This window comes from Malurus melanocephalus, unplaced genomic scaffold (assembly GCF_030028575.1).
Source record: "Malurus melanocephalus ecotype Western Australia unplaced genomic scaffold, MMel_1.1 scaffold_726, whole genome shotgun sequence".
Lineage (NCBI taxonomy): Eukaryota > Metazoa > Chordata > Aves > Passeriformes > Maluridae > Malurus > Malurus melanocephalus.
This window is the reverse complement of record NW_026623958.1, coordinates 34,288-52,303: the sequence shown is the minus strand read 5'-3', so window position 1 is coordinate 52,303 and position 18,016 is coordinate 34,288. Positions and strand designations below refer to the sequence as shown.

Below are 18,016 nucleotides of genomic sequence, written 5' to 3'. Positions count from 1 at the left end.
GCACTGAAGCTGACTGGTCCAGCTAAGGTTTAAGGCATAAATCTCTGCAGTCTTGCTCAACCATGAATGCAGGTCACCCTGACCACTGAAGAACAGCTGTGGAATTTATCCTAAATAACAAGAAATACCTAGAAGGTCCTCCCAGTGACCATCACCAGCTTTTTTGCCTGGGATCTGAATCTCCAGGGCTCCCTACAGACCTCTGCAATGTCTGTTCATTGCCTGACCTAATTCTTCTAAATGGTTCAGCCATTTTGGCTGACAATTTCCTCTAAATGCGCAGACACCAAGCAAAGGAAAATTTTCTTTACATTACAGTTAATGAGCAATGGAAAATGTCATTGCAATGAAGTTATGCAGGTACTTAAGTGCTCTCCTGGATCAGGTCTTTGTGAGCTACATTATAGTCCCACATTTGATGAGATTTTCTGAATGTGATAAATAAAATAAGACGAAGCTCTACAATAAGAAGGGGGGAAAAAGAAGAAATAGATAYATGTAAAATATTTTTAAAGCCCCTATGGTTCTTGGATGGCTTGGTGGAGAGAAARAGGGAAAGAGAATGCAAAAGCATAAACTAGGCTATGCTTGTGTAAATTACTCTGACATTTAATAACTCTCTACTAAAAATTCCCAAGCAAGGCTACTTCAGATATTTTAAGGTCATGTATCATTTACTGTCTAGGTCAATTTATGCATCMGCAAAAATTGCTGCAAACCTTTCTGGACAGCACTTCAAAAATACAGGTATATGTAACTGTTTTGGCTGTATTTTTTTCCTTACCAGTTTCTGTTCTGTGAGCACTTCACCTTGGAAAATTAAAGTAACRTTCTGTAATAAGTGAAGTCAGTATGATATTTCAAGGCAAGCCAAGGACAAACTTTATAACTGTGCTATCAAAATGCTATTAATAAAAGCAAAAATACACACACGATGCCTGTGTTCCCCTATGGATGGGAAAAATTATTGTCCATTAAGTTAACATTTCCGATATTCTCTCACTTTTTCCTAAGGTCCMAAAAATGGCAACAAAACATAAATCTCCTCTTGTTAACTTGTATAAACTATCTGCTATCACATAGTGCTCCATTTTAGTGAACATTCCAAGGCTTCTTAAGAGAATATATGGATGAGCAGGATTTCTGGTGGAAAATTGTCATAAAAATATTGTACTTTCATAGYTTAACTTCTGTAAAGGTGTCTTAGTTTATTTTTGGTTGGGCCCACAGGGTTATATTTATAAACACATCTTACCTTACRCATCTAAATTCTCTCCTCTGTTTTTACAGTTCCCCTCAGTGCTGTATCCAATGTTTCCATAGTTTTCCCCAGGACAATCCATGCTGCAATAAATACTATTATCTGCTTTTAACAAATGTGAAGGCAGAAATATCAGGTGAGGCAGCGCAGCAGAGAAACATCCAAGCTGGCTCTGAAGGGGCAAAGCTGTCTAGAAGATACCATATTCCCTCAGTTACATCCCTCAGTGTCCCTCTGCAATCCCTGAGCATTGCTGAGTTACCCTCTGCAGAAAGACATGATGAGACATGAAGGTACACACACTTAACTGCTCCTTTCCGAGGAGAAAACTTATTTTAAAGTACCACATAATTGTACTGAGTTTTAGAGTTTGCACCCACATCATTTTTTAGAACAAGTTAACCAAGGAAGATATATCTTGGAGAATTTGCTTCTTCACCTGGTCTCAGGTGAGCAAAATGCATAGACATATGTTTTCACTGGAGACAAATTATTTGTGTGTGTGTGTGTTTTGCTTCCTTCTTTTTCTGTGGTTAAAAAAAAATAATTTCAAAATGAAAATGTAGTTTAGGAACAAAAAAGCCCAAGACAGCTCACTTTGAAAATATCACAGAGCATTTAAAAACATACTAGAAAAAAAGCAGTATTTGTCAAATTAATTTCATTATTTATAATAACTTCCACCCTCTCACAAATCTTGATATTTTCATTGAAATCACTATTATTGATTTTCCCTTTTTYCCAGCCCTAACAAGAATGAAAGATGAACTATAACATAGAGTCACTTCCCTTTGTTAGTTATATTGATGCAATACATTAGGTRTTTTGAAAAACTCACTAATGAGACATACTCTGTCCAAGACAAAAATGTTCAGTTTAAAGCTCTGTATTCAAAGGACATTAAAAATGAGCCTTTTCCAGTCTTATTTTAAATGCTTTCATTACACCAGTGGGAAATCCTTAGGAAACTTTTCAGATCTTCCCCATTTATTTCATTTATTTTAGGTTTTGTCTCATAAAATAAAGTGAAATTTTCTCAGGCAGTATATACTACTATTAAAAACTGAACCAAGTTTATTATTAATTCAATCTCCTCCATTATTTATCCCTCTTGATTTGAAAGTAGGACTCACAACTGCAGCACTAGGAGTTTGCTGCAAGTCCCTGGAACACAGCCTCACCACAATTAGCCACTGATCCAGCTGCTCGTACCATAACAAGGGAATGCAAACTCCCTCCTCCTTGAGGCTACAGCTCCACAGAGAAACCCTCCGACATCACAGACTTCTAACACTGCATTCCTTAACTTAATAAACAGCATCAGCTCAGAGTTGAGTTCTTTAGCTGCAATAACATACACACACTGAGCTGCCAAAATGGGGTATAAGGCTTCCCAGGAAGGGCCACACCATAAAAAACGACCCCAAAATGCCCCAAATGCTTCCTGAGAGGACACACTTTAAATCATGAGCACAGCCACGCACAGAAAATTTCAATAAGGGGACAAAATGCTTCTCAGAAAGGGCCACACCGCAAGTTTACACTGCCCCAAGGAAAACACTTTCTGAGAGGGCACAACGTTAATTTAGCAGAGTGGTTACAGAGAAAGGGCTAAATGTTTCTCAGAAAGGGCCACACTGTAATGAGAAATCATCCCAGAGAAACACTTTCTGACTTTCTGAGAGGACACACCTTAGGTCTGTTGTGAGTACTAAGTTTCAGCAAGCGTCACACCTTTTTATTTTTCAATGCCCGAAAGAAATCTCTCCCCAAAACACACTCTGGTTCAAAAAGATACAAAGCTTTCATTTCAAGACCATCCCACCGTTGCCACCAATTAGATGTCACGTTCCAACTGCAGGGAACCTTGAGTTCTTTTAATATGGATAGTCAAGAACCAAATTAAACAAACTGAGACAAACTTTGTATCTGAGAACTATTTATTGGTAACAGAAAACCGTGAAGTGAGTAAATGTGCGAGAGACCTGTGACAAATATTCACATTTTATGAATGGGGTTAATGAACAATGAGCTCAGAGAAGGGAARAACTCAAAGGTGGCACTGCAAAATTTGTAACACTCAGTGAATATGACAGATGTTACTTAATTTTAATTATTGATGACAGTATTTCAGACTATGCTTGTTAAGAGAGAGAAATTTAAAAGCAGATCACTATACAGGACCCAGCTGCTAAGAGGTCACTGGGAAGTAGTAGAAGACACCAAGATTTAGTAGCACTTTCTAGTAACTGTGTCAATTTCAGTGTTTTGCATTCTCTCAAGATGTATCTACCACTATTGTAAAAAGTTTCTTCCCAGAATTTCAACGGGAAATAAGGTAACTTACATAGCGTCTATTGCATGGAGTCTAGGTAACCCATTTTTAATTAACATATTGCAAAACAGCAATCAAAAGTATCATGCACACCTTTGCCACACTTTGAGCTGATGCACATTGATATGATCACAAGGCAGTAGCAATGTTCAGATGTCTATGATGGATTTTGAAGCTCAATTCTTGACCCACTTTTTCAGTCTTATCTCTGATTTATATTTTACAGGTCTGGCATAAACAAGTTAATTACTCRAATGTCACAAATTTCTGTGATTGTTATAATATTTGCCATGTATATAATACAGTTTCTCTGTTTTATATATAGTACCTAATTCTTTTTTCCTTGTTAAAAAGGCATCTACTGGCTTTAATTACACCCATGAGAAYGGAGAACTGAAAAAACATATTGTTCGCCTGAGGCTTCAGGTGAAAAGAAAAGGTTTCATTGCTCAGGGAATCCCTCTTTAGAGACTTCAAAACTTCTTACTCCTGATCCAAGACTGAAACCCACTGCTTACCTCTTACAAATTTAGTATGATCTCAAAGTACTCCAAATAGATTAAATTCAATACCAGGCAAAAGACAAGTACACAGTAGTTCACTCCTTGACCCCATATGCCCAATAGGTACATTTCTGCTTAGAGGCTCAGGGGGGAAATATTCACCTTGTGATGCAACATACACATGTGTTTGCATTTATATTACTTAAAATAATGACGTAATATCACAGTCCCTCAGGAATCTCATGTTAATTTCTTACCTACTAAATTTAGCTTCTGTAAGCATCTCTTTGCCTCACTAGGATGAATTGGTTTATGCCTGCCTGGGTTTCACAGAATCACAGACTCAATTAGATTGGAAAACACCTCTGAAAACATTGAGTCCAACATTGAGACCAAACACCACATCACCTACACCATGACACTGAGTGCCATGACCAGTCTTTCCTAAAACATCACCAAGGACTGTGATTCCCTGGGTAGCCCACTCTAATGTTTCATCATTCTTTCTGTGAAGAAATTCCTCCTGATTCCTCCTCCGACCTAAACTTCCCTGGTGCAGTTTGAGGTAATTTCATCTTTTTGCTAGTTGCCTCAGAGAAGAGACTGACCCCCACTCTGATACTTCCTTTCAGGGAGCTATAGAGAATAAGGTCACTGCTAAGCATCCTCTTCTGCAGGCTAAACAYGCCCAGCTCCCTCAGCTGCTCCTCATAAGAGTYATTTCCTAGAYCCTTCACCAGWTTCATTGCCCTACTCTGGACTTGTTAAAGCAGTGTCCTTCCTGAAYTGGGGGGGTSCAGRRCYGGACACAGCAGTTGAGGTGCAGCCTCACCAGTGCCGAGTACAGGGRAAGAATMACTYCCCTAGTCCAGCTGGCCACACTATTGCTGATACARGCCAGGTGCCATTGGCCTRTTTGGCCACCTCGGGTGCACRCTGGCACTCGTTCAACTGCTGGTCATCATCACCSCCAAGTCCTTTTGYTGGATTTCCAGCTAGTCAGAACCCRTCTTATAYAGTTGAATGGAGCTGTTGKGGCCAGCACTTGATACTCTTAGTCTTGGCCCACCAATCCAGTGCATTCCTGCACTTCAGAACAACACTCCCCCTACGTGGGTGTCATCCCCAAATTTGCTAATGGCAGATTCGAGGCACTTCAGGCCAAGCCGATGGCAAGAGCCCGCCGGAGAGCACATCGTGCCCCTCTCTCTGCCCACGGCTGAGCTTTTCCTCGCCTCAGCTGTGGGCCGGCAGAGTTTAACCACATCCCCCCCAGAGCAGCGCCGGCCGAGCGGACCCAGCACCGCCTCAGGGCCGGGCGGGGGCGGGGCCGCAGTTCTCCGCCGCGTCCGCTCCCGCCCACTCGGCGCGCAGCCAATGGGAACTCGAGGCGCTGCGGCGGCGGCCAATCAGCGACGGCCCCGCGAGCTGCCCGGAAAATGGCGGCGCTGCCTGTGGCGGGACGGATGGGGTATCGCCGCTGCCGCGGCCGCCATGCCCGCTAGCCGGCGGAGGGGCCTCTGCCTCAGGTCCGCCGCCCCGAGGAGGCGCAGCGCCGGCGAGGAGCAGCTTACCCGGCAGCGGGCGGAGCTGCCCGCCGGGGAGGGGGCGGCGGAAGGCGGTGCGGGCCGGGGCCTGCCCGCGGGGGAGGGGCCGTGCTCGCCCCACGCTGCAGGTACGGCGGGAACCTGGGGGCACCGGCCTTGCCCGCCACCTCTCGAACCGCGGGGAGGAGGGGCTGGCGCGGTGTGAATGTCCACTCGCCCCGCTCTCGGGGAAGGTGTTGTTATTGTCAGGAGCATGTTGAGCCAGCGGGCYAAGCCGGCCAATGTACCCTGGTGCGCGTTAGGAAGAGTATTGCCTGCAGGCAAGGCAGGTGTTCGTGCCCCTCTGTTTATCCCTATGAGGCTGCATTTGGAATACTGTGACCTGTTCTGATCTCCGTTAGGAAGAGCATTGCCAGCAGGCAAGGCAGGTGTTCGTGCCCCTCTGTTTATCCCTATGAGGCCGCAGGTGGAATACTGTGACCTGTTCTGATGTCCTCAGGACAGAAGAGACGTGGAGCTCCTGTAACAGGTCCATCAGAAAGCTGCAGAGTTGGTCAGTGGTTTGGAGAATGTCTTGTGGAAGAAAGGCTGAGGGAGTCGGGCCTGTTCAGCCTCGAGCAGAGAAACAGAGGGCACATAATCGTGTATAAATGTCTAAAGGGGGGGTCCAAGAGGGTGGACCAGGCTCTTCTCAGCTGTGCTGTGCAATAGCAGAAGAAGCAGGCAGAAACTGATGCACAGAAAGATCCACCTGAACTTAAGGAACATCTTCTTTAGTGTGTGGTGACCACACATTGAGCAGCTCAACCAAAGAGGGATCCATCTGGACACAATCCTGTGCCATGAGCTCAGGGATGACCCTTCTTGAGCAGAGAGGTTGGACAAGGTGACCCACTGTGGTCACTTYYAACCTGACCCRTTCTGTGATTCCCACAGCAAATACTGAGGATAAAACCTGGCTGTGGAGGGCACTTCAGAGCAAAACGTAAGATGCTCCTCACATAATTACACCTTTAAAATTATTTCTATAGGCTTTTACATCTGTAGCATCATTTCTAAAGGYCAGGGGTGACTAGATGAGATTCATGTAGGGTGTTTAGTTCACTTACTGATCAGAGGCAGCTGGTTTTGGATAGCTATAGTCCTGCTTTTAAAAGTCCTAGCTAGAAAGGCACAGAAGAGGAAGTGTAGACAAATGTGCGTTAGGACCCAGAGTAGTTTGGAGGCCCATTAAAATAGTTCAGATCAGAGGCTGGGTGAAAGACAGAAAGCAAGCTAGAATATAAAATATTCTCTCATACACATATACATAATTTTTCTCTCAATATAAGATGTAGTCAATATTCTCTTAAGTGTAAGAATTGACATCCTTACAATCAGATGCTGAGCCTAAAGCTGTCAGGATCATGTAACGTTCTGTTATCTCTGCGGTGATGTAACTGGCAAAGCTAAGAATCCTAATCTGTATTAAAAGTCGAGTTATGAACAATATTCCTGTTGTGAGTAAAGGAATGCTGGTGAGTGTGAAYTTGATTTTTATTCCTGATGTTCCTAAAACATCTTCTTTTTCCTTGTTCTATGTTCTAATTGATTTTTGGATTTTAATAAGGATCCTCTTTGTGTTTACAGAGTCATGTTTACATAAGACACCAAAGAGATCGTTGAGTAGGAAATTCCGAATATCTACTTTCAGCTCTCCTATTAATGACACTGASACACAGCAAGAAATCTTTTGGGATTCTCATTCACCAGTTGCACCCAGACTAGGTAATACCAAAATCCAGACTTCAGGACACTTGTTTGAGGCATGCAGTGGGAGTCTAATAAAAGTTGTAGAAGATTTCTTGGAAAAAGGTTTCTTCCTCTTATAATGGTTGTTTGATTTTGTTTTCATTAAAAATCCCCAAGTTCTTCAGTATAGTGCTGAATCAAGCTCTAGTGTGTACATTTTATTTGAATTATTTGAGATGTACTGCACTTCATAAACTAAATAGATTTCAAATTTTTAAGAAGTTTGTTTGTTTTTTGTAGGCAATGAAAAAATCAAGCAGTCTACGAGTAGATGCGCAGTGGAAATTTCAGAAATTGTTAATCGTATTGCTCCTCAGGTAATTGTTGCTTTCTAAAACAGTGTTCTGTGTGTGCAGTAATCAAACAGAATAGTACTTTAAGCTTAGCCTTAGCCTCAGGTTTAACTACAGTAGTTTCATGGTAAGAGTTGGGCACATAGAAAACTTGTTCCTAAAACTGGATTGAATTAAAATTGCAAGCATAGCATTAATTGGCTGCTCTGGGAGTCACAGATGCTATAACAAAGGACACATAAAGAAACTGGCAGCAGCTCCTTTTTAGAAAAGTTTGCTTTCAGAATACAAGTTACTGCCCTTGGTCTAAGGAATACTGTTGTGTTGATTTATCCTTTATCACTCATCTGTAAAAGATAAGGATTTCTTCACATACTGGATTTACTTGGCAGTTGATTTTAAGCATTTTGAACAATCTTGATTGCTGATTTACAAGAACAAGACCCAGATGAGAGATATTCTACAGTAATATAAACATAGGAACCTTGTTTCAGTACTCTAAATAATTTTCCTTTTTACCCCAATATCTCTGCTCTTACTCTCTGATGTCTGCACTTTCAGAAAGTGAAAATAAAAGTGCTGTCGCATTTTAAGTACAAGAAGAGGATGTGTAATTCCTTAAATAGATTATAGTATTTGGCTTGCAAAACATGGTTGCTTTTTTGACAGACTGTTTAAAATATATTTACCATTCAGCATATTTGTGAGAAATTATACTAAAAGAATTGGAAAATCATCAATAAAGGATGCTACTGCCTTCCTTTTAAATAGTTACAGTTTCTTTTAAATAGTTACAGCTCTACCATAAATGTAAATAATACCAGGGTTTGCAGCTATGCTGTTTATGTTCTTTTTTTCTTAAACAAAACTAAATTTAAAAAAACCCTTAAAATTACAAGCAATAAGAAAACCTATTTAAAACTAGTAGTTAGTAGAGTTCAAATTACTTTTGCTGGCTTGCATGCAGTAATTTCCCACATCCTATTGCTCTGTCCCTCTAAAACAATTTATCACTCACTGCAATATTTTATCTCTTTCATTTCAGAATTCAAATTCAAGGCTGAACTTTGAATCTCTGAAACAACTTCATTAAGTTTCTAAATGTCACTTAATTCTGTTTAAAGACTCTTTGTAGAAATGAGTTATAGTGGAAGAAGTCAGAGGTTTTTTCTGTAAGCATACAGAATTTTTTTAAGGTCTYTAATTTGTTTATGATGCTGTTCTCTCAGCCAGCTCCTTAGTAGTATACTGAAGTGAACTAGATCACAGCTTCTAACATGARTATTTCAGATTATTTGTAAACCTGAAGTAAGTATTAGATTTGAGCACCAAAGTAAAATTCAGTTAATTTTAATTGAAGTTCCTGATTTAAATTGATATAATTAACGCAATACAATGTTGCAGTAATCTCATTTATCTTGTTTTASCTCCTATCTGTGACTTTCAACAGGTTTCATCCAGTTTAGTTTAGCAAGTTTTAACTCATCTAAGATGTGTGTCTAGTGTGATCTTTATCTGAAATCAAATTTCTAAGCATTCTAAATCTAATCATTTAGGATGAAAAAGCAGCCTGTAACGAAGGCTCCCTTTTAGGAACATGGATTGGTGAGGATGCTATTCCCTGTACACCTGGAGTAGTAAAAGGGCGAGCTAGGATAAAGTTAAGTTGTACAAGGTATGTTACACTTTTTCTTGCCCATCCATGGCAGAGCTTTCATGAAAAARGCAATGTGGTCTTTTCTGTATAGTGAACCGTGTAATTGTACATTAGCATATGGAATGCTTTTAATTGTGGACTTGTTGTGTCTTAATGGGGGTTGCATGTTGACCACATATTGCAACAGTGGGATTCAGTTATGCCTTTGTAGTTGTTAAACTAGAGAATGAACAGCTTATATGTTCATGTAATTGATCTTGGATAAACTTTTTCAGTAGCTCTGACTTTATTTTCTGTATTTTCTTTTTAATCCAGAGATCTTAAAACAAAAAATCCTGAAGAGGAACTCATGAAATTGGCTAAGGAGTTTGATAAAAATCTAGTTGAGTTAGATGCTGTTCAGGAACAGGAGAAGCTTGGTCGCAGCTTCATCCAGACCACCTCGGGGCCTTCAAGTAATTCTAAAGATGAAATAAATACGAAAAACCAGAAATCACTCCTCGATGAAGGTTCTGAAACAGATATTGCTGTGTCCCTGAAACCAGTTGGACAGAGCACTGGCATCCCTGTGGCAGAGCCCTGTCAGTCTAGCAGTCAAAAGTCTGTAGACCTTGAGGCTGAAGTAGCCCTTCGTGCTCTTTTTGACTGCTCTACCCAGAAATGCAGTGGACAGTTGAGCCAAGAGCTGTCAGGTRTTTCTTTAAATACTAGTTTTCATAAAATTAAAAGCACCGTGGAGTTGGATCACATTCCTGAGACAATTGAAGACTCACAATGTGGCATTTCAGAGGCATCTCAAAAAGATACTTTGTTTGCAGTTGGAAGCATGGACCAAACTGCACCAAAACCTGATACTGACACCTTGACAAAAAGRAATCCTTCTTATTTGAAGATGCAGTCGGTGGCCTCCACTAAACTTGCTGGAGTTGTTAATGATGACTTCGATGACTGGGATACAGATCTTTTGGCAGATGACTCTTTTGTGATGCAAATAACCCAAAATCCTGAATTGATAAATACCGAAGAACCACCACAAATTCCTGCAAATCGGATTGTGCATGATTTCASTGATGCTGGCAGAACAAAGCAAAGTAGTGGCAATTCAGTAACTCTTTTGGGTACTGGAAACAAATCTAACAGTTTGCAGTATTCACCTTTGAAACATTCTAGTAAAAACTCAAAAAATGTTATAAAATCTCTGTCTTTACAAAAGTCATGTAAGACAGAAARCTTAAACATAGAGACCAAGGCATTGCATGCCAAATGTGACATTAAGCCAGATAAAATAAATTCTGCTTGGAAAAGTGCCCAAAACAGTGATTTAAACTATACTTCTGCTTCAATGCAGTCTGAAGTGAAGAATGGAAATGACTCTACCAAGCCTAAAAGTGATGTTCTTCCTCTTTTTCCTTCAAGATTTAATCCTCATAGACAACCAGCAGGAAAACCTGGGAGTAATGCTCGTACAGTTTCCTGTCAGTCACCCAGTGTTTCTACCAATATGAAACCTAATGATCYAACCAAAGTGATTAACCAAGCTAATGCAGGTCACTCAAATCAAGTTGAAATACCAAAGAAATGTCCTCTGTTACTTGATGACTGGAATGAACCGAAATTCTCTGATGAGATATTAGATATGTTTTGTGAATCTGATAGTCTTTGGGATGCAAAYTGTGAGGATGATGAATTGTTATATCAGGTGTGTGATGATATAGAAAAGCAGACTCAGAGCCAGGATGTTAAACAAGGAAATGAAAAAACTAAGACTATACAAGGAGCCAGTATTAATTCCAGATCAAATCCTGATAACAGCTTCCCAGCACCTAAGMAAGGGCTACCTGATCTCCTCTTGGCTCAAAAAACAAATACAAAACAGGAGGCTCTATCACTAAATTATTCCTGTAGGAATTCATCAAAGGCAATGCATGGGCTGGCCACAACAGGTCATGTAGTGAACTGTAAGAACGTCTCAAATCCTCAGACTGTGATGTCGGGTCCTTCTGTGGAGTGTAAATACACACTGCCTAAAAACTGTCATCAAGATGCTTCTGAAGATACTGCAAAGACTGTTTCAGGGAAATGGTACAGGTCAAATTCTGTGCCAGCAGGAGAGATGGGTTCTGAAGTAAGTCCTGTTAGTGCAGTAAATATTTTCAGTAGCAAAGCAGTAGACAGCCCACATATCTTGTATAATGCGGCAAAGATTCCAAGTAGCAGCTCTGGTAACAAAACTTCACTTGTGCCTTCGAAGTTTAAATTCCGAAAGATTAACAGTTCTCAGGGTGGTCTTCATGTAGGGTCTGAAAATCCAGGGAGTCATTCTGGCATTGGAATTATTCCGCTGCATTTGGAAGGAAGYGAAAATCAGGTGAATGTGACTTTGCACAGCAAGCTTGACAATAAGAAGTCCCCTTTCAAGAGGCATCTTTCAGAGTCTTTTGTACAGACTACATCAGGTATTTTTGTGTTTTTCTTTATTGTGTTACTGTTAGACTGTTAATTTGTTGCCTTATTGTAGTCAGAATATCAAGAGAAATTTGTAATATATTGCAATTTAAAATAGGCTTCAATATTCATCCATTCAGTTAAGGTGTTAGTAAGTGTTCTGAGGAGAATCTACAGATTATTTTTTTGAAAAATAAAATTGTCCTGATGCATATCTTGAATTCCTGTAGTTAAGGACACCTGTTTGCATTCCACTTCACTAAATACCTCACACCCTCTCTCCATAGACATGCAGATTCCCTAGGAATCAAGTATAAGCTGATACAGATCTCAGCATACTATTTTCTGGAACTGTTACTTGAAAATACTGTTRCTTTGATGCATAAACCCCAGTTAATGATGGAACAGGGAAAGAAGGCATCAGGCTATATGGAATGCCAGTTTCTTTACATTACTTTACACCTGGAATTTGGAACCTCAAAACGCTTGACACTTTTCAGAGCTTGGCCTGTAGTGTTCTTTTCTCTGTGGCTGAAATCGAAAATGAAATACTCTTGTTTTACCATCTAAACACTAAGATGCCTTTCATCCYGAGGAGAGGTCAGTCACTTCTTTATGATGTGACCATCAGTAATATTCCATGCTCAGTGTTAACTTACTGGGGAAATGTAGAATTAGTCAAGTGCCACTCAGTCTTATTTTTACTTGATCTTGCAGCTTGGCAAAGTTTCAATCAATATGCATTCTGGTATAATGTGCCTTTAAGAGTGTCCTATACCAACCTCATTGCAAAAGCAACAGAACAATTAATTATTAAAGAATGAGTATTTTATCCGTGTTTTTTTCCCCAGCAGAGAAGCAGGTAAATGGAAAGTAGCAATTTTGGATTATAAGGAGGAAGGAATGGGAGAGTTAACTAGTCATTCTGTGGAATGTTCTGGAGAGTAAAGGAATGAAGAAAAATAGCATAGACTTTCTTTACAGATAAACAATAASTTTCCTCAAATTTTGAGGGAAAGGACATTAGCAAAAAAAATGTTAAGTGATCCTTTCAAAATCTATTTAATTTTTCAATGGACACTTTTTTGTGAGAAGGAAAGATAATCTGTTTTATTTATTTAGTTTGAATACTTATTAAAATACATTAATTATAAAAATACTTATTAAAATACTTATTAAAAATACTTATTAAAAATACATTGTAAATCTGTGCATAAAAATGGTAAAATTACTGATATGTGCAGGGAGTGTTCCTGTTGGTTTCAGTGAGTTCAGGAATTTATAGTATGGGAATTTATAGTTCTGTAACACCGTATAAAATGCTRTGCTTGGCTATCATGTTCTTGTCTCCTTTGCCAATTTTTATTGCWACTTTTGACCTTTTTTCAACCTATCTTGTTTTATTTGTGTGACACCTGTACTGTATCTGACCCCTGTGTCTATACCATCTCCATGTCCATATCTCTGCCTAACTCACTAAATTGTAGAGCCCTTTTCACTATGATAGCCTTAATTTTCTTAACCCATCACCATCTCCTGTGTTGACTCCTGATGTCATAAGGTTCACTTGAAGGGCAGCCAAGTAAAATTTCCTTGAAGCAAATGTGTGCATCCCAGTGTTTTCATTGGGAGGTAGTAATCAGGAGCACTACAAAGGTCATGCATGTTGCCCCCTTCCTGCCTTGGGGAMAGGATAGATGTGCCATTTTTAACTTGGGTGCCTGGTATGTCAAATAGTGTGCTCCTACCATAGATCTTCAAACACTGAAAACAGCGAAGTTAAAATGYATATTGAACAAACATGAAGCTCCTAATTATTTTCTTTTTTATTTACAGTGTCTATGGTAGAACAGAAAAGTAGAAAATGTTCTCAAGAAGAGATTGAAAGAAAGAAACAAGAAGCTCTTGCACGAAGRAAATCCAGAACACTGGCATTCGTTAAAGATGCTTGAACTTGGAGTTTTGTTTGTGGAATAAGCTCTTGATAAGGAAATACTGTAATTCTAGAAGACACATTTTAAACTGTTCACAGCTATTGATGGCAARCTTTTTCTGTTTTCCAATTTTAAAAGATCTGGACCTGAACCATAACTAGTACTCAGGAGGTGTTTTGTCTTAATTAAAAACTATCAGTTATACATGTGTAGTCCCAAACTACCTTCAACAAGATGAAGATTCTGCTGAGTTCACATGTTGAAATGATATAGCCTGGAAATCATGGAAGTATTGGTATATATACATAATGAAGGTGTCAATATATTATTGAGAGTGTTCTAATCWGTAAGACTCTCAAGTACACACATACTGTGAAATATTAATGCTCTCAGGTAGAAGAAGGTTTTAAAATTTTGTGTTAAATAAAGTACAATCTAGGAGACATCCAATGTCAGAAAACTAACAGAACTGAACAGGCTTTGGAAAGTGTGCTCAGTTTGTCTTCGTTACCTGAGGTATGAATTGTACATAAAGWAGGAAGAATTTAATCCAAAGGTTTTATTAGGTGCAAAAGTGTTGAGAAATATATGATGAGTTGGATTGGTTTACTGATCTGACTGAAAATTAACCCAGAAAAATGCGAATGACATGTTATATTTTTTTAATTCCTTTCCAGAAGATGTGGAAATACCTCAATTAAATTGGATCTCTTTTTTCTAAATGCGCATCACCGAACTAATTAAAAAAAAAGATAGCCTATGCTATTTTACCCAACCATGAGCAATATATAATGCACCAGGTGAAATCTCAACAACTATGTATCAGTTTAGCTATATGGTTGTACATATTTTCAAACGAGGCTGCTAAAATACAAAAACTCAATGTCATGTCAACTTAACAGGCTGATAGAATTTTTGATATGATAGATGGGYGTAGTGCTCAGACTGTAAAAACTGCCTCTGGGTAAGCTGTAAGATATTTTTCAACTGAGAAATGCTTATATGTAAACATGTGACACTATGAAAAGTGACTGTAATTTTTCTTTGTAAATAAATAACTTGGAAATGTTCTCCAAAGGTTGGAGGAAGCTTTTTGTTTCTACAGTGTGCCATTTTTGTAACTTAAAAATGTAAGTATTGTATATTTGTAATACATCATTAAACTTCTTTTTTTTTCACATGTTTCTAGTCTCTTTTTGAAAATATTACACTATAGACACTGACAAAAGGGAGTAAAATGGGCATTCCATAGGGACTTTTCCTGAAGTCCTCACTTATTAATTTCCCAGATTTCTTGATGCCTCAATTTTCTACCCTTATTGGTGGCAAAGTGTTTCCTTTGATCCATTTGAACTGGTAGATGAACTGGTTCAACACAACCTTTTGCAATTTAGTCCTGAAATACTTAACTATACTGGTTTTCAAGCTAGTGACTTTGCTTATATTAACCACTGTGSTTAGTGTCAGTTGGTTAAGGACTCAGAGCCCCAAAGCCACCAAAGACCATGCAGGTACCCAATCACTGTTAGAGTCTGTGGCTGCAGCTCCCTGCCCTGCTGCTGTTGGGAAATATATGATGAGTTGGATTGGTTTACTGATCTGACTGAAAACTAACCCAGAAAAGTGTTTTCAGCTTTTCAAAGTTCATCATAYTACCCTCAACAGATGATATAACATGAAAGAGCAAGATTTTGTTGTATTGTCAAGCCTCTGCTGGCAGTTTTCAAACAGTTTAAAAGACAGATTTGCATGTCCATATGACAGGTAAGTGCAAACCTCAAATAGTAGCTATTGGAAAAAATTTATCCAGAGAATATAATTTGCTCTTTGTATCTGAGGGATGTGCTTGTCTTGGTTTAGATTTTCCTAGAGCACCACAATCAGGTAACTTGCCAGATGCACTATTAGCCAAGAAAATGGCAATGAGAAGAGGATTCTATTATCACTATTAAATATGAGAGTTATAAAACTGATGTTTAAAGTACTGATGTGCAAGAATGTTACATATTACAGAGAAAGATRAAAGTGAGGCTTTTGCTTGGATGTTCTTAACAATCCTTCCCTCCCCAGTATGTTTCCCTAGAAACAATTCTGTGAAGAAACCAGGGTACTTTTTGTTTCCAAGGATAATTTCATTCATTATGATTTGATAAGAAGAGAGGAAGGAACTATTGTAGGTGTTGAGGTTTTTTTTTAGGAAGGTTTAATTCTCTGATGTGAAAGGACTTTTAATCAGGTTTGAAATTGGGATAACTATAAAGCCACATCTTCCTCCAGGCAAAAAAGACCTATACAAATAGTAACAACACTCTTAAATACATTCTAAATTAAATTATGACTGTCAGGTTTCATTATAAATTAATTTATGACATTTGCTTAAGCACTCATCTTCCTTTCATTCAGAGCATAGCAATTTTTTATGTCAGCAGAGCAATCAGTGAGCTTAAGTTTAAATGTAAATGGAATTCCTGTATGTCCCCATACCTAAGTATAATTTTTATTCCATAGATATTGACAGATTTCACAATGAGTGATGTTGCTTGCTAAAATCCAAGTATTATCTTTCTCAAGCAAAACATGTAGTGGATTTTTTTTTTTCTTTTAGGCAAGGCAGATGCAWTCGGGTAGAGGATCATTATTCTCCATGTCTGTATCTAAAATTCTGTGTTGTGAWATTTACAGACATACATTCACACCCCTCCTCTCCATGCTGGTGAGGGAATCACATTTACAGCATTTGGGAAATTTAGCAGTACTGGGGTTTTATTGTGTTGTATCAGATTTTCAGAGAAACCAGCACCCAGCAGCTCTTCAAATTTTGGCCTATAAGGCACAATTAATCTTGGGGCTGCACTTCAGGAATAGCAATGTAATCTTATACTATGTGTACCACTTATTACATCTAGACCTTTATACCCAGAGGAATAACATAGATGAATTCATTGATTTTATCTTCTTAAGCCTAAAAAGAGCTACAATTTTTCAGGAAAGAATAGCTGGAAGCAACAGATAGTGACCTAAATAGTAGAATTCCTAAGATAAAATAGAAGAAAATGAACACAAATGCTTCATTGTTTGAGAGCTGTATTGTCTGCAACACACTCCAGTGAATCCTGTGTTTGTGGAAGAGGCCAAGGCAGATATAATCTGTGGAGCTAAAAATGACAGCCTGAGTAAGTAGCCATCAGAGATGGAGCTAGGAAGACTGTGGAAATTGTGCTGTAAATCATAACTGCAGTATTTGTTCACAGCTCTGGTTTCTACACGTACTGGTGGTTTTTTCGGAATAGTCAGAAAAGTCCTGCCTCATAAAACACTTAAGGATATCTAATGTACTGTTCTTATGGAACTAAATATAAATTTCAGTGACAGTTGTCTGGGTATAATGTCARAATGGAGCTGGCAAACCATCAAGGGCCTGATCCTGCTCTTGCAGTGATTTCCTTAAAGCACTGGGGGTAATGGGGTGACTCAGGTGAATAAAGAATCAMGCTCATGCATTTCGTTATTGCAAGTAGCTCTTGTCTCTAGCACATAAATCTAGTAAAACAGCCTAGAATTTATCAAAAACATTGATTATGCGCATTTTCWAAGTTTTTTGGGGAAAAGGTTGCATTTGCACATACCTTTTAAAGACCACAGTTAACAGTTTTCACCTCAAACARTGTGGTTAACAGAGGTGAAGACTAAAGGACTTATAGATTTTCTTTTTAATGAAGGTTGTCTACTCTTTGCAGCTGGTGCTCACTAAAGGAAAAACTTGAATCATGTTTTAACCCAGGGAAATTAGGATCTGCAAAATAAAATCTTGTATTCTCATTGATGATGGCAAGTTAGGTGTGAGGCATTATTCCTTTYTTTTGGCTGAAGGGGAGGGGCTTTCTTACATGCCTAAAATTGAGTTTTCATTGGTCATGTTTTGCAGATTCATGGCTGTAGGGCTGAGTGTCAAAGGATATTTAAGCACCTGGGGAAATTACTCATGGGGAGTTTCACTGGTGAATTAGAGTGGTATGATAAAGAGCTCGATGAATAGTTGGTTTTGAATATCCCATTAGATACTTAGCTGTACCTTTGGCTGTTAGAGACCTGTAGAAACCACGACAGCAAAAAAAAATTAATATAGTGAGAGATAAAAAAATGTGTTCTGCAAGACTTGAGTAAGAKTTTGGAAACAGTAAATGAAGAGTTAACACTTCTGTTGTGGTTTTACCCCAGCCAGCAGCCAAGCCCCAGGCAGCCACTCACTC

The 18,016-nt window shown here is 38.9% G+C and overlaps 1 protein-coding gene across 1 annotated transcript; it reads left to right on the top strand.

The window, feature by feature from the left end:
* The first annotated feature begins 5,523 nt into the window (after positions 1–5,523).
* On the top strand, positions 5,524–14,916 carry ETAA1 (ETAA1 activator of ATR kinase). Its single transcript, XM_057384634.1, has 6 exons — positions 5,524–5,774; positions 7,276–7,413; positions 7,678–7,754; positions 9,287–9,405; positions 9,703–11,843; positions 13,669–14,916. Exons 1-6 carry the CDS (start codon positions 5,594–5,596, stop codon positions 13,782–13,784), a joined length of 2,772 nt encoding a protein of 923 aa, XP_057240617.1. The 5' UTR covers positions 5,524–5,593; the 3' UTR covers positions 13,785–14,916.
* Positions 14,917–18,016: the final 3,100 nt, after the last annotated feature.